Here is a 26,920-nt window from a genome sequence, read left to right on the forward strand (position 1 = left end):
GTTTGATCTGTTACAAAGTTGCTCTCTAACCATACTCTAAGATTACCATTTTGTAATCACTTCAGTGAAATTTTTAAAACATGATTTGGTTTGTTGTTCTTGACGAAATTACATTAAGTTGCAATTTTTCTTTCAGGGTCACATAACGAACAGCCATCTATCAGACGTAGAATTCAGGAATCCTTCTAAAGGCCATCTGGCAGAACCAAAGAGACATTGCATTTGTTTCTTGTTTAATGTCCTTCACAAAGGTGTGTGTGTGTTTTTCTTTTTCTTTTTTTTACCATATAGTTATGGTGTTTATTGATTAAGGTGTCCTTTCTTACCTTAAATATTTTTCACCCATTTGTTTTTAATGTCTATTGTCTCCAGTTCCAAATTCTGCATTATCATCCCAGTCCCAGAGGACACCCCATTGTATGTGAGAACTTTGTGATTCGCATCTTAATTTATACACAATATACCTTAAATACAAACATACATTTTTCTAAATAATTGTTCATACAGTTACAAATATAGAGCCTATAATGTCTGTCATTGCTCAAGAAAAAGCTAAAGTACAGCCAGCTAATTTTATAGTAACTAAACTAATGCAGTATTACACTGTGAAGTGTACATTTGAACATCAGTCTTATCACTTCACAATTTAAAATATGTTGACCAGGTGTAGCCAACCCTGGTCCTCGAGAGCCACTGCCCTGCTTGTTTTCCAACTATCCCTGCCCTTCCAGCTTCTGACTGACAGCACACCTGATCCATTATTAGTCAGCAGGAAGTAGGGCAGGGATAGTTTGGAAACCAGCAGGAGAGTGGCTCTCGAGGACCAGGGTTGGCTACCTTAGATTTAGTCATTGTGAATTATTATATGGCTACAATAGTTGACTATATCCAATTGGATTACAAGAAGTCTAAATCTTTGCTACATCCACAAAGTAGTTAAAATAAAACAATATTGTTTACTGTTTTTATTTAACTACCCTCTTATTTAATTTTTTGTGTGTTTTGTTTTCATTAACAGAATTTCCTAATGTTGTCTTGCCTCTTGACCGCTGCATTCGGGAGAGAGCACAGAAGTGAGGGTATGTATGTTAATGGTCTTTTCCAGCCATGGGGTTGTCCTATCCAAAATTGAATTTACATTTGACAAATCTTTACATTTTGAAATAGCTGGCACCAGACCCTCAAGGAGCGCTTACCCCATGTCAACTGAAAGTGAAAGTAAGAAATATTATATATTTCTAATTATTGTGAACAGCGTGATTTTTGTTTTGTTTTGTTTTGTAAGATAAAATCAGAGATTGATTTGGTAAATATGGATGATGCTTAAAGACTGAGATGGCTGTTCACATGTGAAACATATAAATTAGCCAATTATCTTGAGAAAGCCTGGGAGAAGAGGAAAAAAGCTCTTTATCGAGATGATCTGTAGACGAGGATTTGTTTGTATATGCTGTGTGTGTGTGTGTGTGTGTGTATGCTGTGTGTGAACATACAAATCATTCGGAGAAATACATGAATACAAAAATATATACATACACATATGTGTATGTGTATATATTTGTATTCATGTATTTCTCCAAATGATTTGTATATGCGACCGGAAGATGTTTGCTAAAGTTTGTGGTGTCTTGTAATCCCATGTGGGATGGGCCAAATGTTTGGCATGACACAGAAATAAAATTTAACTAACTATATATGGTGTGTTTAAAACACTGGCTTATTTGGAGTTTGTTGTCAACCTTTGTTAGAAGTACAAGTATTTAACCAAGTATTGAATGATTATTGATACCATTGTTTTTGCTCGTTGTCAATTCAGTCTCCTCTGAATTGACCTTTACTTGGAAATTTTTTTTTGAGGTGAAGTAATCCTGTGTAATTTCTTTCACAGAATCATGTCAAATGCCTTAATGGCGTTTTAATTTTCAATGTGAGCAGTGGTGGCCAAATTGAAAAGAAGTCATTCAACGCTACACGAACGCTTTGTACGATGTAATTCAAGGTAATTTTGGTCTTATGACATTAAAAAAAAAATCTCTTGTTCCTTGTCTAATATTAATGTAATTTTTATTGTTAACTTTTATCTATTCAGGGGACATTCTTTAAAAGACCACCTGTCTTTATCAGAAATGTCCTTTTCACTTTTACAGTTACACACGTAGTGAAGGGTCGGTCTTAAGGGCTCGGTATTGAAGAGGGCAAATGCTGTTTTTTTGTTGTTGTTTTTTTCACTATTCGAACACATTTAATGCAGAACATCTTTTATTTGCATAAGATTATTATGCAGTAAAATAACATGGTTATTTTCTGACATTTTCAACAAAAAAAGTATGTCATTTACCTAGAAATTAGCCTTTTTCTTTTTTTTTTTAACCATATTCTCTTTCCTCAGATGCTGTGATGAGGTGGAGCCCAAATGCTACAGACTCAGACATTGATGCAGCAGTGGAGGAACACCTGAAGAACGCTCCAGGAACAGCTTGGGTGGATTAAAAAAATTAGCCATAAACAAAACAAAAACCACAAAGCCATAAACAAACTTCATAGACTCTAAACTTTTATTCATGGCTGTTTAACAGTAAAGCAAGACTGTTAGTCACTGAAACTTAGTACTAGAACGCCCCAGTGTAGTGATGGGGACACTATACTGCCAAAAGAGCACCGTCCTTCGGATGAGACGTTAAACCGAGGTCCTGACTCTCTGTGGTCATTAAAAATCCCAGGATGTCCTTCGGAAAAGAGTAGGGGTGTAACCCCGGCATCCTGGCCAAATTTGCCCCTTGGCCTCTGTCCATCATGGCCTCCTAATCATCCCCATATACTGATTGGCTTCATCACTGTCTCCTCTCCACCAGTAAGCTGGTGTGTGGTGGGCCTTCTGGCGCAATATGGCTGCCGTCGCATCATCCAAGTGGATGCTGCACATTGGTGGTGGTTGAGGAGATTCCCCCCTTCTATGTGAAGCGCTTTGAGGTCTCAGAAAAAGCGCTATATAAATGTAACAAATTATTATTATTATTATTATTACTGCCACAGCTCTGACTTCTGTTCATCAATGATGGCATAGAAAGAAAGACTCTAGAAAGACTATAGAAAGACTCTAAAAATAGAATGCGTTGACTGTTCCTGTACTTGTTATATTCTGGTTTGATTAATGTCTGCTTAACCTTAATGTTAAACTGTTAGAGAAAATGCCATTACCACAGAATTTACCACATTGTACTATTTCTATTATCTTTTTTGAATAGTAGCTGTTTAACAACTGGAAGACATTTCAAATGTAATACTCACAATAAAATGTTGTGCTAAATTATAGCACTATTTTTTTGCTTTAGTCCACAAATAATGTGTTGATGTACACGTGATTAAACGGTTTTATAGACGTTCAGGTCTGACCGTACCGATTTTGGACCTTTTTAGAACCTTTGTCAAGTTCAGATGTGTAAAAATAGCCTAAATGATTGCCTTTCACGATGTTACACAATATGGGTGTGATTATTTTATATGCAGGATTATATATCAGATTCAGATTCAGATTCAGTTTATTGTCATTGACAAAATACAAGTACAAAGCCAATGAAACATAGTTAGCATCTGACCAGGAGTGCAAACAGGAATAATAATAATAAAATAACAATAATAAAAAAAAAAAATATATATATATATATTTTTTTTAAAAGAGCAGAATAAAGAATACAGATGCAGAGACCAGCTCAAGTGCAGTTGTCTAACAAAGTTGGGGGTTGGAATATGTATAACTGGCCAATGGCCACAACCGGGTTGGATGTAGTGTTCCTCATTTTAGTTTAGCGTTTAGTCTATTAACCGTAGATGGGCAGAAACTGTTCCTGAATCTGCTCGTGCGACAGCGAAAGCTCCTATATCGTCTCCCAGATGGGAGAAGAGTAAATAGTCCATGGGTGGGATGAGAAGTGTCTTTAATAATGCATCTTACCCTTTGTAGGCATCGCTCATGGTAAATGTCTTTGATCGAAGGCAGTTTAGTACCAATGATGTTTTGGGCCGTTTTGACCACCCGTTGGAGGGCATTCTGGTCTGAAACAGTGCAGTTGCCATACCACACTGTGATACAGTTTGTTAAGATGCTTTGAATAACGCATAGGTAGAAGTTCAGCAGTATAAGGGCGGACAGGCGGGCTTTCTTTAGTTTCCTAAGGAAGTAGAGGCGCTGTTGTGCCTTTTTGATGAGACTAGCAGTATTGATGGTCCAGGTAAGGTCCTCAGAAATATGTACACCCAGGAATTTGAAACTAGACACTCTTTCCACTTGAGACCCATCAATATAAATGGGAGTGTGTGTGTAGCCTTTCTTAGTCCGCCGGTAGTCCACAATCAGCTCCTTAGTCTTCTGGGTATTGAGTATAAGATTATTGCTTGCACACCACTCTATCAGATGATCAACCTCTTCCCTGTAGGCCTTTTCATTATCACCACTGACCAGGCCAACCACCGTGATATCATCTGCAAACTTGATTATGGAGTTTGAGACATGCTCAGATTGGCAGTTGTGGTTAAAGAGAGAGTAAAGGATTGGACTCAGAACACAGCCCTGTGGCACACCAGTGTTCAAGGCGAGAATGGAGGAGTGTTGGTTATCGATCCTAACAGACTGTGGTCTGTTAGTAAGAAAGTCCAGGATCCAGTTACAAAGGGAAGGGCTGATGCAAAGATCAGTGAGTTTAGAGATTAGCTTGGATGGAATCACAGTATTAAAAGCAGAACTAAAATCAATGAATAACATTCTGACATATGTATTGCTTTTATCCAAGTGATTCAAAGAAGTATGGAGAGCTGAGGCAATGGCATCCTCAGTTGACCTGTTAGATTTGTAGGCGAACTGAAATGGGTCAAGTGTTGGGGGCAGGCACTTTTTCAGATGAGAGAGAACCAGCCTCTCAAAACACTTTGCGATGATCGGCGTGAGTGCGACCGGACGAAAGTCATTAAGAGCCAATCCAGCACCAGGTTTTGGAACTGGCACAATGGTGGTTGTTTTGAAACAGGTCGGGACGATGGCCTGGGCCAAAGACAGGTTAAAGATGTTGGTGAAGACGTCTGCCAGCTGTACTGCACAAACCCTAAGCACTCGGCCTGGAATGCCATCAGGGCCAGCAGCTTTATGTGCATTCACCCTGCCCAGGGCAGAGCACACATCACCGGTGGTAAGCGTGAGCGGCAGGTGATCAGGTGGAAGCTCTGCTTTGATAGGAGATTCTGTGTTTTCCAAATCAAAGCGAGCATAAAAGACGTTCAAATCGTCTAGGAGGGTAGGCTTGCTGGTTGAGTGGGTGCTGTTGGATGGTTTGTAATCAGTGATAGCATGAATGCCTCTCCACATACGACGAGGGTCGTTGTTGTTGAATTTGTCCTCGATCCGCAGTTTGTGATTATGTTTAGCTGCTTTAATACCCCTTTTCAGGTTGGCTCTGGATAAACTGTAGGCATCCCTGTCACCAGTTGTAAAGGCAACATCACGTGCCTTTAACAGGAGTCGAACTTCCTTGTTCATCCAGGGTTTCTGGTTGGGGAATACTTTAATAATTTTTTGGGTGGATACTTTGTCAACACACCTGTTGATATAGTGCAGAACGGAACTTGTGTAGATATTAATATCTGTGTGAGAGACCAAAGTAGCTTGACGGGCAAACATATTCCAGTCTGTGTTCTGAAACTCTTGCTGTAGTAGAGAGTCGGCTTCCTCCAGCCACACTTTTACAGTCTTCACAGTAGGTTTCACACGTTTGATGACAGGGATATATTTGGGGAGTAGGAACAAAGATAAATGATCAGATTGTCCAACATGGGGCTGGGGGATAGCTTTGTAGGCATCAGAGATGTTTGTATAAACATTATCAAGAGTATTAGCACCTCTTGTAGGGCATGAAACGTTTTGATAAAATTTGGGGAGTACTGACCTCAATTTGGCATGGTTAAAATCACCAGCAATGATGAAAACACCCTCTGGGTGCACTGTCTGCAGCTTATTAACAGCAGAACAGAGTTCTTTCATAGCTAGTTTAGCAGTGGCATCCGGGGGTACATAAACTGCAGTAATTATGATAGATGAAAACTCACGGGGCAGGTAGAACGGTCTACACTTGATGAACAGGTATTCAATGTCAGCCGAACAGTGGGATTTAGTAATAACAGCATCGGTGCACCACGCTCTGTTTACATAAATGCAAACACCCCCACCTTTGCTTTTACCGGAGTCTGCGACTGTTCTGTCAGCTCTGTAGATGTTACACCCTTGTAGCTCAATCGCGCTGGCTGGGATGGTGTTATTGAGCCAAGTTTCCGTGAAAACCATAACATTGCAATCCATAAACTTTTTCTGGGTGATCCGGAGCCGTAGTTCGTCTACTTTATTTGCCAGAGACCGTACGTTAGCAAGGAAGATGCTAGGTAGACTTTGGCGATGCGGGTTGAGCTTTAGCCTAGCCCGCAGGCCGCTCCGCTTACCCCGTCTTTGTTTACGCTCACAGCGCCGGCGACGTGCACTTCCTGTCGGTCTGGCTGATTCACTCGAGTCCAGGGACCGGAATAGCTCCGGGGGTAACAGTTGGTATATTTCTGTATCCATTGCAATGTTTGTGCAGCGTAGTTTGATGTCCAAAAGTGTGTGACGGCTATATGAGGTTAATGCAAAGTGGTTACGAATAACTAAGCTAAACATAACTAAATATAAGATACACAGTTTGCAAAAGCTGGAGAGACGCTGAGCCTCGCGTTGTACACGCGCCGCCATCTTGGAATGCAGATACAACAGCAGCATTCACATGCATATACACATACATTTGTCAGCAACACATCTTATAAACATCCAGAAGAACTAAAAAAAATAAACCCATTTAGACGTCTAGGGATGCGCAAAAAAGATGTGGAATTTACGGCCAGAAAAGACGTGGAATTTACGGCCAGATGACGTCAAAGACGTCGGTTCAACTTCCATTTTGGAACTATTTTTCAACCATGACGGGACGTGTCGGACGGACGTCTTTTCAACGGTCATTACACATCCAAATGTTTGCTGGGTTGTGCCGCTTCTTGACATGGGTTTAACGATTTCTAAAAATTATGTAATACACTTTTATATTAATGGTAAGGTACTTTACAATCAGAATTGATTGGCAAGCAGCTGCAGTTACTTCTGTTTAATGTGGTATTGATTGCCATTGGTTAAAGGCTTAAGGGCTTAAAGCAAAATTCCGCCGCGTTAGCCTGGCAAGCGCAGGTCTGAGAAGGTCCAGCAGCTCCATAATGAGTTGTCTTGGGAGGCGACATTTTTTTAATATAGCCACGTCAGGCAAAATGTCAAAAGGGCTTAAGTTTTGCTGAATAAAAAATTTGACATGGACTAAACGGCTCCACGGCCGGCGCCGTCTTTGATTCAATACAAGGACACGTTGGATCGCTGCCATAGTTGGTCGCTTACTGGACACCACCATGCTTACCCATTTATAGATCTTAGCCATTTAGAGCCAAATTGTTTGCCAGATTTTAATTATCAAAAGTGATTGCCAATTTAAACGCTTTAATGACATTACGAAATAGCCTAGGCTAATTACCACCATATTAGTTCTGATACCAAATAAAGTCAACTTCATAAATAGGCCTGTATCCATTGCGAACATATTTTATTATTAGTCTTAAAATGTCCATAACATAAAATCATTGTTGAGCCACAACATTGTCAACATACCATAGTTTGACTTGTACTGCGCTGCGCTGATTTCTAAAGACTGTTGCACAGTGGCGGCGACTAGCATCTTGAGCTCAAACAACGCTATAAGAGAGAGCTTACGAATGGTCCAGACCAACCTTACGAAAGTGTGACTTACAGAAGATATACTTACGAACGTGTCGGGAATCGTGCCATAACGTTAAGAGAGAGGTTAAGGAAACTACTTAGCGATAAGAACGTTTTGGGGAACCGGGCCCTGGTTCTCAATCTCGCCCTCCATTCACTCCCATTATAAAGCTTAGAAGAGCAAGGATAGTTTTAAATATAACTCAGATTGTGTTTGTCTGAAAGAAGATAGTTATATACACCTAGAATGGCTTGAGGAGTAAATCCTTTAGAGTGATGTGTCTATGTAGAGAACTGTGTTTAGAGTTTGCAAAAAGTTTGTTTTACAACTGCAAACTGAGTGTAAAGCATGTGCTTGTAGTTTTGCAGACTTGGTCTGAAGATTCGGTACATGAGTGAATGGTTTCACTGAGTAAATCTCAATTAACACTTTTAGTGTCTAAGCGATTTTAAAAACTAACAAAGCATTTCATTTATGTCTCAAAATATGCTTGTTCCAGCATAACACAAATCTCACATTAAGAAAGCATACATTGTCACTCATAACTCATTGTCCTAACATTAACAATAGGGAACATTACAATAATGATGAACTTTTATTTTAGAAGACTGAATGATTTTTCACATAAATCAGTATTTCATTCTAGAATAAGAATAATATCTTTTCATTTTACTGACTGTACTACAGCAGTTGTAACAAGAAATGTATGTATGTTGTTTCTATATCTTTGCACATAGTAATTTACTTGTGAAAATAAAAATTGAAAATTGAAATTCCAGGCCTGCAATAATAATAATAAATAAATATGATCAGTGAAATGCGACATTGTTTATCAGCTTGATCTGTTTGGCCTTGTGAAAGCAGCAGTTGTGATCAATATTGCAATGTGTTGCAGCACAACTGACATCTGACAGTTATGTCTGTACATGTGAACGATCTGGCAATTTTTACCAGTTGTTACAGTCGTGTGAAGCCATAGGATGAGACGCACCACACACTGAAAAAATGCTTTTCTTACTTAGTATTTTTGTCTTGTTTCCAGTCCAAATATTGAAACATTCTTAAATCAAGAAGGCTTATTAAGAAGTTGTGTTGTTGTTTGGTGTATTGTACTACATTAAGGAATAAAAATGTGCAAATGTATACATTTGTCGTGTCTTTTGATGTTGTGTTCATCATGTGCAAAGTTTTTTGAGAGGAAGAACCACAAGTTACGCAACATAACTTACGTATTACTGGTTTTTGTAATGTTGTTTTGAATTTATCTCACCAGTGTGTAAGATGTAGTGTGTTTTTGAGGGCTTGTGTGTCACGTTTGACAATGTCAAAATAAAATATTTAAATTTCCTTCAAGCTGACTAGCTGAAGACATTACAGTAGCTTTACCCATTAAGACACACGGTACTTTGTGTCCCCCCCCCCCCCCCCCCCACACACACACACACACACATTTTTAACAGATGTTTCCCTGAAGATTTTAGATTTAGATTTAGATTTTAGATTCCATATCAACCTTTCTCACTCATTGCGACCTATTCCACTTCCACACCACACGTTAAAGTAGCCGAAGCAACTTTTCTATACTTTTGGAAGTGAGACACACACGGACGAGTGATGTATGTATGCAATTTCCCAAGAAAACCATACCATCAGGGCTAAAATATAAACACCTATAATAAATAAATCAAAAATCAAAAACTAAAAGTTCATCATTATTGAAATATTCTTAATTGATAATATTAATAAATAATATTATTAATTGTTATAAGACAATGAGTTATGAGTGACAATGTATGCTTTCTGAGTGAGATTTGATGCCATTGTTATGCTGGAACGAGCTTATTCTGAGACATAAATGAAATGCTTTGCTGGTTTAGGTGAGTTTTGGAGGTGAACAACTATAGAATAATCCGCATGAGTGTTCGTGACCAGTGAAGAAAAAACATTATTCCTCGAGTCGGAATCTGATAAGCCTGATGGAAAGAGCTGTGGAAACATGTCTGGTGTTTAACAGTGACACATGTATCATCAAGCAGAAGAGCATATTCTTCTTTGGCAACAACACAAACAAAGACATCATACCAGCTAAAGTCCACGATGAACAAAAAATGCCAATCCAGCAGTTCATCCTCACACTGAAGGTAGAGGCGTCACAGAGATTTGGTGTAAAAGACAACAGGCCCGTTGCTTTCGGTTCAAAGACACTGATTGAATGTTAAACAGGAGATTATTACTGTAAAAGAACCCAAGCTAAGTACAAAAATTAAATAACATACAATGCTATATTTTGTGTTAAATTTCTTTGGCAATTACAAAAAAATTAACTAAAGGGATAGTTCACCCAAAAATAAAAAAAATAGCCCATGATTTACTCACCCTCAAGCCATTCAAGGTGTAAATGACTTTCTTCTTTCAGACAAACACAATCAGAGTTATATTTTAAAATATCCTAGTTCTTCCAACCTTTATAGGCCTAATGGTAGTGAATGGGGGGCGAGATTTTGAAGGCATTCATCATAAAAATAATCCATACTGGGGGTTAATAAAGGTCTTCTGAAGCAAAGTGATGGGTTTTTGTAAGAAACATATCCATATTTAAAACTTTATTAGATAATAACTAGCTTCTGGCAGACGACCGTACGCAGTGATTTGCGGCGGAAGAGTGACCTTTGACCCGACGCATGACGTATTGACGAACACGGAAACGCAGATTTCTTTTTTTTTTCTTACACAAACGCATCGCTTTGCTTCCGAAGGCCTTTATTAACCCCTGGAGACGTATGGATCAAAATCTCACCCTCCATTCACTCCCATTATAAAGCTTAGAAGAGCAAGGATAGTGTTAAATATAACTCAGATTGTGTTTGTCTCAAAGAAGATAGTTATATAGCCTACACCTAGAATGGCTTGAGGAGTAAATCCATTTAATAACACTTCTACAAGGGTGTTTCTACACTCAAAAAATAAATTTTTGCCTCTTGTTAAATTTAATTAATTAAAATAAGCAAAAGTAACACAATTGTTTAATAGTTTGTCACAACTTAATTTAATTGTGTTCAATCAACCTAATATATTTAAAACTGAAGTTTACTTACTTAATTTGTGTGGAAACTACATGAATCATTTTTGTTGACAACTAACTGGGCAGTGGATCTGTAGTTCCCAGCATGCTTTGCAAGGGACAGCATTAGGAGGGTCAATTTAGGGATTAAAGTGTTATTTTATGTGTTTTTCTGTAAATGGGAAGATGTTGTTATATGTTAGTGTTTAATATTCAGTTATGTTAGAAACTTAGAGGACTTTCTGTAATGTTTTTGAATTTTGTGGTTACCATTATGCAGAAGAGTGGCGACTGTGTTTAGTTTAGGGCTGTGGGCACTCAGTATACACTATACATGCATTAAATCTCATTCGCATACCTGTATTCAATATTACTCTGTAAAAGTGGTTTTAATTAAATTGAACACTAGTATCTTCTATCATTGGAAATAAAAGTGGATTTAAATTTGCTAAATTTATAATGTTGGCGATTTTAGGCAGGGCAAAAATTAAATGTAGTCAACATGACAAAACTTTATCTAGCAGGAATGACTAAATTAATTTAAGTTCATACAACAAGATTACAGATTTTGTTGGAAAAATGTAATTCATTTTCGTGGAAAAGTTATCCTTAGTTTAATCAAAGAAAAAAAGAAAAGAAAAAAATATATTGTATACATTGTGACTGCAATTACAATTACTTAACATTGTTAATTATTAAATTAACAATGTAAGATCATATTTCATTTTCATATTTATGTTCCTGCACATTATTTCGGGCCCAAGGCAATTGTCTGCCTTAAATCCATTTCCTTGGATAAGCTTTATTGGAGGAACCAATGACAGTTTTTAGAGTTGTTGGAAGATTAATTGTTTATTAATTGTTATTAATTGTTTTTTTCTTATAGATCATTTTGAGGAAGTCCAACATACCGTACATGGCGAGGCACACAAAGATGCTCAGTGACATCATTAAAGGAGTCAGTGATGTAAGTGTGAACCGTATTAATTGGTATTTTCATGGTGTTGAAGAAGAGGGCTGGTCTAGTGTCAGAATAAAAAACATCTTCTTCCTCTTCCTCATCACTCCTGCTTCACTGCAGACTCACACAACATCTCTGAACCTTCTGATCTGAGCAACAGATAACATGGTAAGTCATATTCATACTTCTTCACTTTATTGCATTATTAGTGGTTCTAAAGCAGCTTCACTATTGCGTGTCTCCTTCTGCTCGGTAAATTATAGGCTACTAATACTAAATAATAATAATAAAAACAATCTTTTTTCTCATAATATAATATAATATAATATAATATAATATAATATAATATAATATAATATAATATAATATAATATAATATAAATTCTCTATGATTATATGTCAGATGATTCACATGCTTGATGCACCAAACCCACTGTCAAACCGGTCCTTTTACAAATAATGTTTCCACAAGACACAGCAAAATTTTAAATCATATTTCATTTTTATATATTTCATCAATTACAATCAGCATGAGGTTTATTATAGGCCTAGTAATTCTACTGTGACTCTTCATGATAATGATAATGATAATAATAATAATAATAATAATAATAATAATAGTAATAATAATAATTATTATTATTATTAATAATATTATTAATAATATTATATTTTTAAACAATATGCTGTTTTAATATTTTAGCATTTTTTATTTCAGGCCAGGCCAAAACTACAATGAAAGAGATGCACTAACCAGGAGTTATACAGTTTGTTTTGGAACGTAACAAGGGTTAATGTTACGCTGTTACGCTCTCTCATAATCATGTAGACTAATTAAATATTGTAAACAACTCTCTGTTAAACACTGTTATTCTCCTCTGCTCCATATTGTCCATATCCATCATGTTACTGCATGTTCTGTTGTGGAGACAGCAGGTTATAGGGTCAGGGTTATGACAGTCCATGACAGTGTTTCCTTTAAAAGCATAACTCTGATTCTCACTCACAGCAGAAGAGAGAAACATGAGCCATAATCTGCTTAAATTTAGCCTGAAGTTCATTTCCAGTGTCAAACTTCCAGTTGACAGGACAGGAGAGACAGAGAGGAGAGTGGGAAATAGACACGACTCAGATCAGACTTTAGCCATTATGCTAATAACTATATTACACAGAGGAGAATTATGACTGTTGATTGTTTTATATTTTTGCTCTTTTTAGGTTTCCTCTGTGCGTTTGAGGATCACTCTCGGGATTATTTTGCTTTCCTGCATTCAAAGTGTGGTGAATCAAAGTGTGATGAATAAAGATGTGAACAGGAAAACCCTTTACAGGATTCAACAATTTTTTCGTGACAAGTATGTTTTTCATGTTGCTGAATGAAATGAACGGGTAACACTGTAAAATAAGTTTGTATTTGTCAACATTAGTATTTGCATTATTGAACTAACAATGACAATGTGATCTCACTATATTGTAATCATAACTAAAATGTGTTCCTATAGCACACATACATTTTTGTATGATAAAACGTACATTGAGTACAATGAGTTATCCCTACTGTTGAAGTTTTTCTGTTACAGTCCCAGCTTCCTTGTTTGATTTCTCAATTACTTTGCGTATGTTAATAGTGATAATTCTTTTCTTTCTTTTTTTTTAACCAGTTATTATAACAACGGCCAGTATGCAGTAGGCATCAATGTCCCAAAGAAGCAGTGCCGAAACGGATTCTACCCCCAAACAAACAACTTTCTGACCCATGACCCATCAGCAGCAGTTAGACCTTATACACAAAGTAACAGCACTTCTGTCTACAGAAAGAATCAACTCATCGCTGCAGGGTTTCATGTAAAGGCACATTCAGAGTATTTACTGATGTATCCTCCAGATAATTCTCCTCAAACTACTTCTCCTTTGACAGACTTACTGAACCACAACAAGAATGGATGTGTGATTTTCTACACCTTAAACTCTCCCTGTATAGCCAGATGTCTTAACACCAATAATAGACCGAGACGTGATATTATACCAGGTCTTGATCAATTAAACGCATACCAGGGAATGACAGCCTTTGTTTTCACACATATCTACACAAAAGACCAAAATAATACTAATCGCGGAACTGAACTAAAGAAAATTGCTGATCGCGTGCCACTTTACCGCTGTATTCGTGGTCGTTGTATTCCGTGCGGGCGACCAGGTTCAAACACAGCAGTGAATACACAATGTTTAAACTAAATTAAACTACACTTGCGCACTCGTGTTGAGTTGTTTGACAGCGATGCTTTAAATAAACCAATGAGCTAGTTCGCTGTTGAAACTTTTCATATACATTTTTCATAACCTTTCATATATGCTGCCTTTTGCTTTTTCTTTCAAAAAGCACAATTCTTAAAAATGAGTAAATTCTTGCAGGCGACAGTAAATGTTCACCTTTGATTTGATTAGAGAAATTGCTGTTTTATGAGTGACTCTAATAATGAATGGATTAAAATGCTCATATCTTTTTGCTTGGGTGACAATATTTTTAATGGTTTCATAAACACTTTTCTCATAAACACATTTTGCTTGGGAAAATAAATACATTTCTATGCACCAAAACTTTCTGTCCTGTCCTTTAGTGCTGTTCTGCTGTAATTTTTGCCTATTTAGGGCTCAAGCTATCCCTGTTTTGGAGGTTAAAAAAATAGAATATCTGAAAGATGGTTAAACTTATTTTCGATAAAAATGCTAAACCAAATAGGGCCATTTTAATATGTTAATAATATTCTAGATATACGAGAAGACAAGCCTCATATGTTGTTTTTTAAAAGGGATTGTTTTCTCAAAAATCTGAATTATGTCATTATTTACTCATTATTTAAGTTTTTCTTAAAGCTGTTTGACCTTTCTTTCTCTAAACACAAAAGGAGACATTTTTAAAAATGGTCCTGCTTGTGCTTGATCATATATCCTACCAGCTTAAAGAAAGGATGCAAGAGTTACCATTAAAAGTTATATATATCACACACACACACACACACACACACACACACACACACAAACACAGCTTTTCAAAACCAAGCAAGTTTAGCTATTTCATCTAACTTTTAAAAACTGCTCTGTTGAAAAATTAACTTTCTTACCGAGTTAAATATTGCCTTTACATTAGGTTACTTGTTGTCTCAATGCCTTGCTACTTTTAGAATTAATTATTAATAATAATTATAATAATTATAAAACATATACAGTAAGTTGTGTTGTTCTGTTATACAATGATGCAAAAAGAGGTCACTGTAAATGTGATTTTAATTAGTTTTTTTTTTTTTTTTTTTTTTTTTAAACAAGTTCTGAATGGATGCAATTATACCATGCATACATAAATACATAATTATGGGACCAGAAGTTGAGTGTGACTGAATCAAAGGGCCTCACACGACTAATAAAAAAGCATCAGGTTTATATAGGCATATTTTGGTAGAATAAACATATTCACCTCTCAGTGTGCTGGTGGCCTGTCAACCTGGTGCTGCTAAATGTATTTCATCCAGGATGAGCCTGTCAATCAAACCTGAACACACACATTCAGTCAGTGGAGAAAAGTACAGCTGCTCCTCATCCACACACACACACACACACACACACACACACTCCTCAGGTTCCTCTCGATGGAGGTCAGGATCCACTCATGGAAACTACTGGATTCAGTCAGCTGGAGATTCAGCATTACCCTGAGGAAAAGAGAGACTGTGAGCGCAGATGTGTCTGGATGCGTGAGAGGAACCGGGTGTCAGGTGGAATTCAGTCAATACAAGCATTTTACTTCACGGTGAGATGTGTATAAAACGGAGAAAAAGAGTTGAATAAAATGGCGAGGGTCTCATTGCTGTAAACCCCCAGGATAATGTATTGAGTCTAAACAGATGCCCTAAGAATGTGTCTTTTCACCAACAACAAACAGCATAATATCGACACATTGGGTTTCTTTTATAGGTGTCTTTGTGATACGTCACCCACTCGAGTGTGGATGAAAGAAACCTATTGGGTGTGCGCGTGAGGAAATGTATTATTATAATTCTGTTTGATAAGCTGTTCTGTCGGGAAATGAACACTAGATGGCGATATAAGACCAATGTTCAATTCACTGACCCGAAGACTGAGCATCCGCTCTCCGCTCCTCAAAATATTCTGCCAGCCATATTAACAGCCACTGCTAATCATTTAGTAATAATATTGAATTACTTTAAATGACATTATTTTCATCCATAACTGTATCATCTTATTATATAATATTCATATCAATAGTATATTCATATTATTTATTATTTTTGTTCCTTATAATATTATTGGTCGATGAATATTTTAAACTATGTACAAATTGTATAATATTTTTAATAATTAAAATAATGGAAATTATTACATTGGTATAATAATTATAATTAAATAAAATATTATAGTACACATATAGGCTAGGCTAATTAATTGAATGCTATTTTAAATAATAATTGTAATTTGGATCCATCATAATGCAATTTGTAACTATTTTTTTTTAACCTACAAGCATAAAATATACACAACACTTTTACATTATTAATATTAATAATAGTTATTGTTATAATTATTTTAGCCAATCTACTTTTTTATGTGTAGCCTACTCTACATTTATTATTATTATTATTATTATTATTATTATTATTATTATTATTATTAATAATGCTTGGACAACAATGACAAGAACATTGCCAAGGGAATTCATAAATACACAAACACAAAAAGAAAAGAAAACAATACATAATTTCTAAATATATACACACATCTATAATTTAAATAAATGACCAATTCTTTCTTGATTGATTGATGCATACGTTCCACAACATTAACAACTTATCTGTTGACTTCATTATTTCAAGTAATAATGAAGTCAACTAGAAGTCTCTTCTGACACCTATAAAACCAGGAAATTAACATTCATTTTATTTCAAGTAATGAAAATGTTTTTTAATGGTTTTGGTTATAGTTTTAGTTTACTATTCTTCACCAAACACACTATTTTTGAAGTATTATTCTTGAACACCTGTTCTGTGCCTAATTCTGTGTTTATGCTTTATTTTAGCTTATCAATCTCAAAAACATTTATTATAAATTCCTACAACTTCAGCTGCAGCTTTTCAATACCTACAAAAATAATTTTATTTTTAATAATCGTATACTGTGTATAAGAATATTCGGGAGGTGGCTGTAGGCCAAAACAGGATACACTTAGGAGTTATGCTGTTCAGTGAGTTTAATGCACAAGCCACTTAATACTTTAAATTACTATTACTATTTCTATTTTTATTTTATTTTTTACTTACAGCATAGTTTTATTAAAAGTGTCATTAAATTAATTGTCATTAAGCTGTTGTTGTTTTGCACATTGACAAATACAAGTTTAACTCAACTATACAAAGTTATAAGAGAAACAGAATTGATTACAACAAACACAACAGTATTACAATTCACATACTGTTAAAATACTTGTGTAATGTAAATATAGTATCAATACTTTTAACATTTTAAATTTAAATGAATTGAAAATGCCTTTGATACATGCAGCAGAATATTTAAGATTTGAATCTGAAAGATTAAACAAGTGTCATTTTATTTGCTGGTATCTGTAACATTTTGCTTGTAGCCGTCTGATACCAATGCATTTTCCTAACTGAGGAGAGTCTGTTAGATCAAATTTGCATGATTGGCTCTCATCATCATCATGTAGGCTTATTCACTATATAGTAAACCACTCTCTGATCAACACTGTTATTCTCCTCTGCTCCATATTTTATTTTATTTTTAAACAGAGCTCTTTGAAACAAAATAAATGTTCCCTTCGTTTTGAGCCCTCATCACAGAAACACATCCCTGCACTCTCATCTTGAAATTAAATCCAAACCCAATTACATTGAAGCATGCTGAATTTCAAAACAAATTATAATTATAAGAATACATTTTATTTTTAATGCGCCTTTCTCAAACTCAAAGCGCTACAGCATATACAGAACAAAATAATCAAACAAGGAGAAAAAAAATAATTTAGGCGCATTATATGAAAATATGTTTTTTAATTTACAACGAGGTTGACACAGGGAGACTAATGCCTGCAGAGCAGAATTATGATTATACCCACTTATAATAACAATAAAAAAAAGAGCCATTAAATTTCATGTCCACCTAAAAAATTGTGATGAACAGACCCTCCATCACAAATCCCTGACCTACCAAGAGCTGAAGCCAGAGAAAAACGCCCTGGGATGATTGGTCTTAGAGCTGACGTCACAAACTGACAATAAAAACATAGCCAGACCAAACCAAATAATTAAAACACAATAAGAAAAATACCTAAAACATTGGGCATGAATGCTATTTGGCCCTAAACAGAAAGTATGAATTGCAGGATACCTGAGTACCGTGAGCGACCCTAAACTGAGAAAAGTCCTGAGCATGTACAGACTCAGTGAACACAGTCTGACTTATAGAGACAGACACAGACAGATCTGACTGCCGAAGGAAGAGCAGCTGTGCCCTCACTGCACAGAGAATCAAGTGGAAACAGAGCTGCACTTTTTGACATCATGCCCCAATTATAAAAACATTAGCCACACTTTGCCAACCCATGTTCTGCTTTTAAAGGCATAGATAAGCCTTTCTGCATCAGGTCTAGAGAGAAAAGGTCTAATGCAATGTTCCGCAAATGGATAAAAGCAACCTTCGTAATGTTTTTAAAATGAGAATTAAATAATTATATGAATGCCTAATATAAATCGAATGTCGTCAGCATAACAGTGATAGCTCAGGCTATACTTCTGAATAATCTGCCCAAGAGGCAGCATATAAACACTAAATAAAACAGGACCCAAAACTGACCCCTGAGGGACACCCTGACACAAAGGCCCAGTCTGAGATCTGTTAGTACCCAAGTAAACAAATTGGGAGCGATCTGAGAGGTAAGATTTAAACCATTTCAACACAGGTCCAGACAGACCGGTGCGATCTGTCAATATGCCTGACATATGGTATCAAATGCAGCATTAAGATCTAACAAAACCAAATTACCACAATCCCCAGAATCATCTTTAACGAGGATGTCATTCAAGACCCTGACTAGAGCGGTCTCTGTACTGTGTCAAGATCTAAACTCAGATTGAAAAGTTTCTAGTTGGCTATTCGTATAGAGATGAGTTTGGAGTTGGCCATCAACCACACGCTCAAGCACTTTTGCTAGGAAATGTAAATTTGAAATAGGTCTATAATTCAACATATCGGCGATATCACTCCTAGGCTTTTTACATGTATTGAGGGAAGCATTGACAATAGCAGTGATGTGGGGTACAATAACTGGCAGACAGTTTTTTTTCAAAACAGTCATAGGGAGGGGATCAAGTATGCAGTAAGTAGTAGAATTCATTGACAAAACAAGTTTAGAAATAAAATGAAAATCAACAGCATTGAAACTTGAAAAAACTAGGAAGTTACTATAGGAGGTTTAAGTATATTATGTACTGTTCTAAACAGAACTCTGGGATTAGAGATGTCACTACTACTAATAATAATAGAGTAATATGGCACTTTTGCAGCTGTGAGAGCATTATGATACTCAATCTGATGCTCATCAAACATTGATCTATTAACTGTCAGGCCAGATTTTTTAAATTTCCGCTCCAACTGGCTGCCTATCACCTTCAATTGGCGTAACTCGGATGTACCAAAGAGATGATCTCTTAAAAGAAACAACACGTTTTTTTCAGAGGGGCAAACTCATCCAGAATAGATGTAAAAGCAGCATTATATTGGTCAATGGAGGCCGCAACTGGTAAGTCAGAAATAGTATGACTAAGAAGGTCAAGATCAATATCACTGATTTTCCTAAAACAGATAACACCTTCTTTCATAGTCTGCAAAGGAGGAGTTGTCAAATTGTACGTGAGGAGCTTGTGGTCACTTATACATACATCAGTACAGTCAAGTTGTTCAATATGTACTCCTGAAGTGCAAACCAGATCTAATATGTCCATGTTTGTGTGTCAGAAAGTTATCATGCTGAGTGAAGTTAAATTATTCTAGCATATCCATGAAGCACACAGTATTATTGCAATCCACATTGTCAACATGAATATTTAAATCACCAGTTAAAAGAGTAACTGGACAGAGTGCCCTGGCAAGTGTCCAACACATTCAGTAAATTCAGAAAAAAGGGAGGACGATAGATATTTAAAACAGGAACTGGTGAGAGATCATTTAGTTTAAATGCCAAGCATTCAAATGATGAAAAGCAAGGCAATGAAACCTCAGTTACTGCAACATCGGATCTATAAATGACAGCAAGACTATCAAGCAGGGCAGACCTAACACAGAGATAAATGGTGACAGTTTAAACGCCTTCGAGACCAAACTGAGTTTATACAGGCACAGCTTGCATGCAGATTCTGGCGGGAGCCTCGATGAACGTATTTTGGGAGGCTGAGAAGATGTTGCGATCACAGTGTTTCCCAAACACCGGTAGCAGGGGGCACAGAATGACCAAACTGAATGACAGAATGACCAAAATGGTCTGTATTGGATGCTAGTTTTCAGAGTCACATTAGTCGTCTATGGAAGTGTTTCCTTCTCCTTTACATTATTTTATGTTTTTGCTATATTTTTAGGTTTCCTCTGTGCGTTTGAGGATCCTTCTCTGGATTATTTTGCTTTCCTGTATTCAAAGTGTGATGAATGAAAATGTGGACCTTGAAACCCTTTCCGAGATTCAAAGATTTTTTCATTACAGGTACGTTTTCATGTTGCTGTATGAAATTAAGTGGTAACACTGTTCAATAAGGTTGTATTTGTTAACATATTTGCATTAACAATGACAATGTGATTTCACTAGGTAATCATAACTAAAAGATGACCCTAGCACAAATACATTTTTGTATTCTTGCATAGACAAAACTTACAGATCAACACAATGAACCACAATGAGTTTGCCCTACTGTTAAAGTTTGTACTGTTACAGTCCCAGCATGCATGTTTGATTTCTCAATTACATTTGCATATGTATTTTGCATGCTGTGATGATAATTCTTTTCTTTTTAACCAGTTATCAAAACGAGAATGGCCAGTATGCAGTAGCCATCAATGTCCGAAAGGAGCAGTGCCAAAAAGGATTCAACGCCAATAAAGAACCCTTTCTGCTGAACGACCCATCAGACAAAGTTAAACCTTTCATAAAACATGACAGCATGGCTGTCTACAATGGTGGCCATGAACTCATCGCCGCAGGGGTTCATAAAGATGCGCATTCAGAGGTTCCCTTTCAAGGGAACTCGCGTTGCGTCGAATTGACGCTATGGGGAACGCTTTGCGTGATGACGTCTTGAAGCACATGTAAAATCAGTCCAATGGTGTGGCGGAACGTCAGAGGCGGGTGACGTCACGTACCAGGAAGCTACAAAAGCCGGCCCGAAACAGAAAACGAAAGCTTTCTGAGTCTTCAGTTGCGCTCTGTGTGAAATCTGTCTCTGTATATTTGGTGTTGTCTGTCTATATCATATATATATATATATTCAGTATGGCGAGCAAGCAGCAGTTTAGAGTGTGTGTCCATCCCTGCCCGCGTTATTTAACGGGAGGTGATACTCACACTCTTTGTGTTGTTTGTTTGGGTGAGGAGCATGCCCAGTCAGCACTCGAGGGTGGTGACTGTGTGCATTGCGACGCGCTTCCATTGCGTACGCTCCGATCCCGCTTGGCTCGGTTCAATCCCGATCGCGTTCCCCAGGGCTCTGGTCCCGCCGCTGCCGAGGCACGGCGGCAATCACAGACCTGGGGTTCGCAAATGGATCTATCAGTGGATGTTGAGACGGGCTCTGCCTTATCTCAGCCTCCTTCTGATAGATCCAGTGCCTCTCATCAGGGTGTGGAAGCACGCGTTGCGGTTTCTTCCCCCCCGATGGAGGCACCAATACTGCAATTGTCCAGCTCTGAGGAGTTGGACGTTGTTAGTATTGACGCTGAGTCTGAGGATTCGCCACCTCAGTCTCATGCGTTTGAAGAATTGCTTGATGTTATCACTAGAGCTGTCGAGCGATTATCTATTGAGTGGCCAGAAGATAGGCAGGGCGCTCGTTCGAAAAGCAAGCTCGACGAACGTTTCCTGCCATCTCGTGCACAGCCTCAGTGCAGAAGCCTTCCGTTTTTCCCCGATCTCCACACCGAGGTGTCGAGATCGTGGGGGAAACCAGTGTCATATCGAGTGTATACTGCACAAACATCACACTATTCATCCATTCACAATTATAAAGAGCATGGTTATGGGGAGATGCCGAAGGTGGAAGAGACGCTCGCGAGCTATCTCTCTCCAGCAACGGCATCTTCTCTGAAGGCTCCTGCACTTCCATCCAAGCCAGTAAAAGTTACATCTTCCCTGGTTCATAAAGCTTATGCCGCCGCCGGTCAAGCTGCAGCGTGCTTACCAGGCTGAGTTATTGGGTGATTATGAGGAGGGCGGGGGTATTAGTGCTGATACGGTGTCTGAACTGCGTAGAGCCACAGATTTGTCTCTCAGGGCCACCAAGGAGACGGCTAAATCCATCGGCTGCTCTATGGCAGCCCTGGTGGCCACTGAGAGGCATCTGTGGCTCAACTTAAGTGACATAAAGGACAAAGAAAAACATGTTCTTTTAGATGCACCAGTATCCACGCAAGGGTTATTTGGAGACGCAGTTAATAGTGCTGTAGCGAAGTCACAAGAAGCTTCAAAACAGGCAGCTGCACTTCAGAAACTTCTCCCCCGCCGTTCTTTCTATGAGGCTGCTGAGCGGGAGCAGCCTCACTCCTCTAAAAAGAGCGCTGAGCACCGCGCCACTCAGAAACAGAGCGTTTCCTCCCGTGCTCCCCCCAAAAATCTCGGGGACACGGAGGGCGCTCTCAAACAAAGCAGTCTTCGAGGGGTAAAACGGATCTGCGGACCGTTATTACCGCCAAGAAGGCTGCTGGGGAAAAAGTCCTGATGTCTGAGGGCTCAGGACAAATGAGGGTAGTCCCCCCGAAGCAGAGCGGTTAACACCTCTTTTCACGGTGCCCGTCTCTCTTCGGTGCCCTCAGGGGACCGTTCTGCCAACCCTGCCGCCTCCGGTGTTACAGGGTGCAGCGGTCTCCGGCGAGCACATATCTCAAGGTCCACCCGGAAACGTAGTGGCCTCGGGATGCCCGCCCCCTCTGAGGAGGGTGCTAGAGCAGTCTGTTTGGTCGTTCCCTGCCGGTGCGCCGTTACAGGGCGACGAACCGACTACTCAACAGCAGGAGAAAAATACGGTGCCGTCTCTCTTCGGTGCCCTCAGGGGACCGTTCTGCCAACCCTGCCACCTCCGGTGTTACAGGGCGCAGCGGTCTCCGGCGAGCACATATCTCAAGGTCCACCCGGAAACGTAGTGGCCTCGGGATGCCCGCCTCCTCTGAGGAGGGTGCTAGAGCAGTCTGTTTGGTCGTTCCCTGCCGGTGCGCCGTTACAGGGCGACGAACCGACTACTCAACAGCAACAAAATCCAGAAACCAGTCTCGAGAGGCTGGTACCTCTAGTAGAATCTTTGACAGCGTGGAAGCTACTGTCAAATGTTTCTCGTTGGGTCCTGCAGACCGTGGAAAAAGGGTATTAGATACAATTCTAGTAACGCCCACCGCGGTTTATGGGGGTCCTGCCCACAGTGGTGGGCCCCGAGCAGGTTCTGGTTATGGAACAGGAAGTAAGCACTCTGTTAGAGAAAGGGGCCATAGAATATGTACCTCCCTCCAACAGGGAAACCGGGTTTTACAGCCGGTACTTCATAGTTCCAAAGTAGGACGGGGGATTGCGTCCCATTTTAGATCTTCGAGTTCTGAATGAGTCAGTCATGCAGCTCAAGTTCAAAATGTTAACATTGAGACAATCGTGCCACAGATTAGTCCGAGGACTGGTTTGTCACGATAGACCTCAAGGACGCATATTTCCATCCGTCCGTGTCATTGGAAGTTCCTGAGGTTTGCTTTCGGGGGCAAAAGCATACCAATATCGAGTTCTTCCATTCGGCCTGGCTTTATCACCCCGCACTTTCACCAAATGCGTGGATGCAGCTCTGGCGCCTCCAGGGTGTTCGCATCATGAACTACATCGACGATTGGTTGATTTTAGCTCAGTCGCATCAGATGGCGGTTCAACATCGAGATGTTGTTCTCGCCCATATGAAAGAGTTGGGGTTACGGCTGAACGCCGAGAAGAGTGTGCTTTCTCCATTTCAGAGGACCACTTTTTTAGGCGTGGTTTGGGATTCAGTGTCGATGCAGGCGCGCCTGTCACCGCCACGCATAGATTCCATCCTTGCAGCTGTGAAAAGTGTAAAGCTAGGCCAGCTACTCACTGTCAAACAGTTCCAGAGACTGTTGGGTCTCATGGCAGCAGCTTCCAACGTGATACCTTTTGGACTACTGCACATGAGACCCCTGCAGTGGTGGCTCAGGACCAGAGGGTTTTTCCCCGAGGGGCAACCCATTTCGCACAATCAAGGTCACGCGGCGATGCCTACGTGCCTTGGTTATGTGGAAGAAACCTTGGTTCCTGTCCCAGGGCCCAGTGCTGGGAGCTCCTTGTCGTCGCAAACTGCTAACGACGGATGCTTCCCTCACGGGTTGGGGAGCGATCCTGAGGGTCGCTCATCTCAAGGTCTGTGGGAAGACCATCATCGTTCCTGGCATTCTATAGCCTAGAGATGTTAGCTGTCTTCCGGGCTCTGAGGAGCTTTATCACAGGTCTCAGGGGACACCATGTGTTAGTACATACGGACAACACGTCGGTAGTCGCCTATATCAACCACCAAGGGGGTTTGCGCTCGCGCCCATTATCCGATCTGGCACGCCATATCCTCTTGTGGTCCCAGGGGAAGTTGCTGTCACTCAGGGCAGCCTACCTCCCCGGGGTTCAGAATATAGGAGCAGACACTCTGTCGAGACAGGGGCCGAGGCCCGGGGAATGGAGGCTCCACCCCGAGGTGGTGGAGCTGATATGGAGGGACTTTGGTCTCCCTCACGCATCCAGCTCCTCTGGACTGGATGCTATGGTACAGACGTGGCCGAGGCTACGTCTGTACGCTTTTCCCCCAGTGGCTCTGCTCCCGGGAGTTCTGGAGAGAGTTCGCAGGGACCGGGTTTGCCTGCTTCTTTTAGCCCCGCACTGGCCGGGCAGAGTATGGTTTCCCGATCTTGTGTCCCTCCTCGACGGGCATCCTCTGGAGCTTCCTGTCAGGAGGGACCTTCTGTCCCAAGCAGGGGGCTCAATATTTCACCCCCGCCAGAACTGTGGAACCTGTGGGCTTGGCCTCTGAGGGGGCCCAGCTCATAGAGTCAGGTCTCTCAACTGAGGTTGTTGAGACCGTTCTACAGTCCGGAGCTCCCTCCACGAGGAAACTTTATGCCCGGAAGTGGAGAGTATTCACTTCTTTGTGTAGTGACCGTCGGTTGGATCCAGTCAACTGCCCAATTGGTACAGTTCTGGAGTTCCTGCAGGACCGGTTCACTGCAGGTCTGACCCAGTCCACTTTAAAGGTTTATGTGGCGGCCGTAGGTGCTTACCACAGTCCTTTGGTTGGAATGTCTGTGGGGAAAGACCCTTTGGTATCTCGTTTCCCTCGTGGCACTTGGAGGTCCTCCTCCCTTTCGAAAAGCGGACCAGGAGGCGAATAAATTTGCTTTGCCCTGTTCGGGCATTAGACACATATGTCCACAGAGCTGCCCTGTGGCGTAAGAGTGATCAATTGTTTGTTTGCTTTGGGTCCCCTAACAAAGGAGGTCCAGTGTCTAAGCAAAGGATGAGCAAGTGGGTGGTTGAGGCTATCTCACTTGCTTATGAGGCGGCTGGGCAGCCTTCTCCTTTGGCTGTCCGGCCGCACTCTACTAGGAGTATGGCGGCCTCTAAGGCCCTTATATCAGGAGTATCTTTACAGGACGTTTGTGATGCGGCAGGCTGGTCCTCACCGCACACCTTCGTCAGGTTCTACTCTTTAGACCTAGACTCTACTCCAGGGTCTCAGGTTTTGTCTTCCTAGTGCTGCTCACTTGATTACACACAGGACAGACATTTGTAGCTATGGTGGCGTTGGTATAGACGTTCCCCATAGCGTCAATTCGACGCAACACGAGTTCCCTTGAAAGGGAACGCCTCGGTTACGACTGTAACCTCGGTTCCCTGAAGAGGGAACGAGCGTTGCGTCACCTTGCCATATCTCCTTCATGCCTGTCAGCACGACTTCAGACTCTACGAAGCTTTCGTTTTCTGTTTCGGGCCGGCTTTTGTAGCTTCCTGGTACGTGACGTCACCCGCCTCTGACGTTCCGCCACACCATTGGACTGATTTTACATGTGCTTCAAGACGTCATCACGCAAAGCGTTCCCCATAGCGTCAATTCGACGCAACGCTCGTTCCCTCTTCAGGGAACCGAGGTTACAGTCGTAACCGAGGCGTTTTACTGATGGATAATAATTATTTGACAAAATTGCTGGAAAAAAACAGTGATGGTTGTGTGGTTTTCTACACCTTAATCTCTCCCTGTATAGACAGATGTCTTAAAGATAAAATTGTTCTAGCAGGTCTTGATGAATTAAAGAACTACCAGGGTATTAAAGCCTTTGTTTACACATATGTCTTTGATGATGACAAAAAAAAAGCCAAATTTAAGTGAGGAGCTAAAGAAGATTGCTGATAAAGTGCCGCTTTACCGCTGTGCAACAAAGTTTTGTATCCTTTGTGTAGAATCAGGGTCAAATAAAGTGAAGGAAGACTGTTTAAAAAAGGAGCTTCCTGTTCAACCTGACAATGCTTTAAATCATGAAAATGTTGAAAGCCCTGAAAGCCCTGAAAAAAAAAGAAGAAGACTAAATAAATAAACATGTTTCTACGCACCACTTTGTGTCCTGTTCTTCATTGCTGTTTTGCTGTAATTTTGTTGTGATTTTGCTGTAATTTTTCCCTGTAGGGCTCAGGCTGCAAAAATTGTTCAACTTATTTCTGTAAAAATGCCTATGAGGCATACCAAATAGGGCCTTTTTGAA

General features: G+C 39.7%; 2 protein-coding genes across 2 annotated transcripts in view; both read left to right on the forward strand.

Annotated features, from left to right (window-relative positions):
• Positions 1-3,343, forward strand: part of LOC309506376 (uncharacterized protein) — a 38,964-nt gene extending 35,621 nt beyond the window's left edge. The window contains exons 4-8 of the mRNA XM_082180269.1: positions 137-251; positions 373-417; positions 1,019-1,079; positions 1,168-1,218; positions 2,390-3,343. Of these exons, the coding sequence (XP_082036395.1) occupies positions 237-251; positions 373-417; positions 1,019-1,079; positions 1,168-1,218; positions 2,390-2,490 (273 nt within the window). The 5' untranslated portion in view covers positions 137-236 and the 3' untranslated portion in view covers positions 2,491-3,343. The remainder of the gene's footprint in view (positions 1-136; positions 252-372; positions 418-1,018; positions 1,080-1,167; positions 1,219-2,389) is intronic.
• An 8,599-nt stretch (positions 3,344-11,942) lies between these two features.
• The window catches only part of LOC309506388 (uncharacterized protein), a 41,004-nt gene continuing 26,026 nt past the window's right edge, over positions 11,943-26,920 (forward strand). Inside the window, exon 1 of the mRNA XM_082180290.1 lies at positions 11,943-12,019. Coding sequence (XP_082036416.1) covers positions 12,017-12,019 — 3 coding nt within the window. The 5' untranslated portion in view covers positions 11,943-12,016. The remainder of the gene's footprint in view (positions 12,020-26,920) is intronic.

The sequence above is a fragment of the Leuciscus leuciscus genome, assembly GCF_965113295.1.
Source record: "Leuciscus leuciscus genome assembly, chromosome: 9".
Classification (NCBI taxonomy): domain Eukaryota; kingdom Metazoa; phylum Chordata; class Actinopteri; order Cypriniformes; family Leuciscidae; genus Leuciscus; species Leuciscus leuciscus.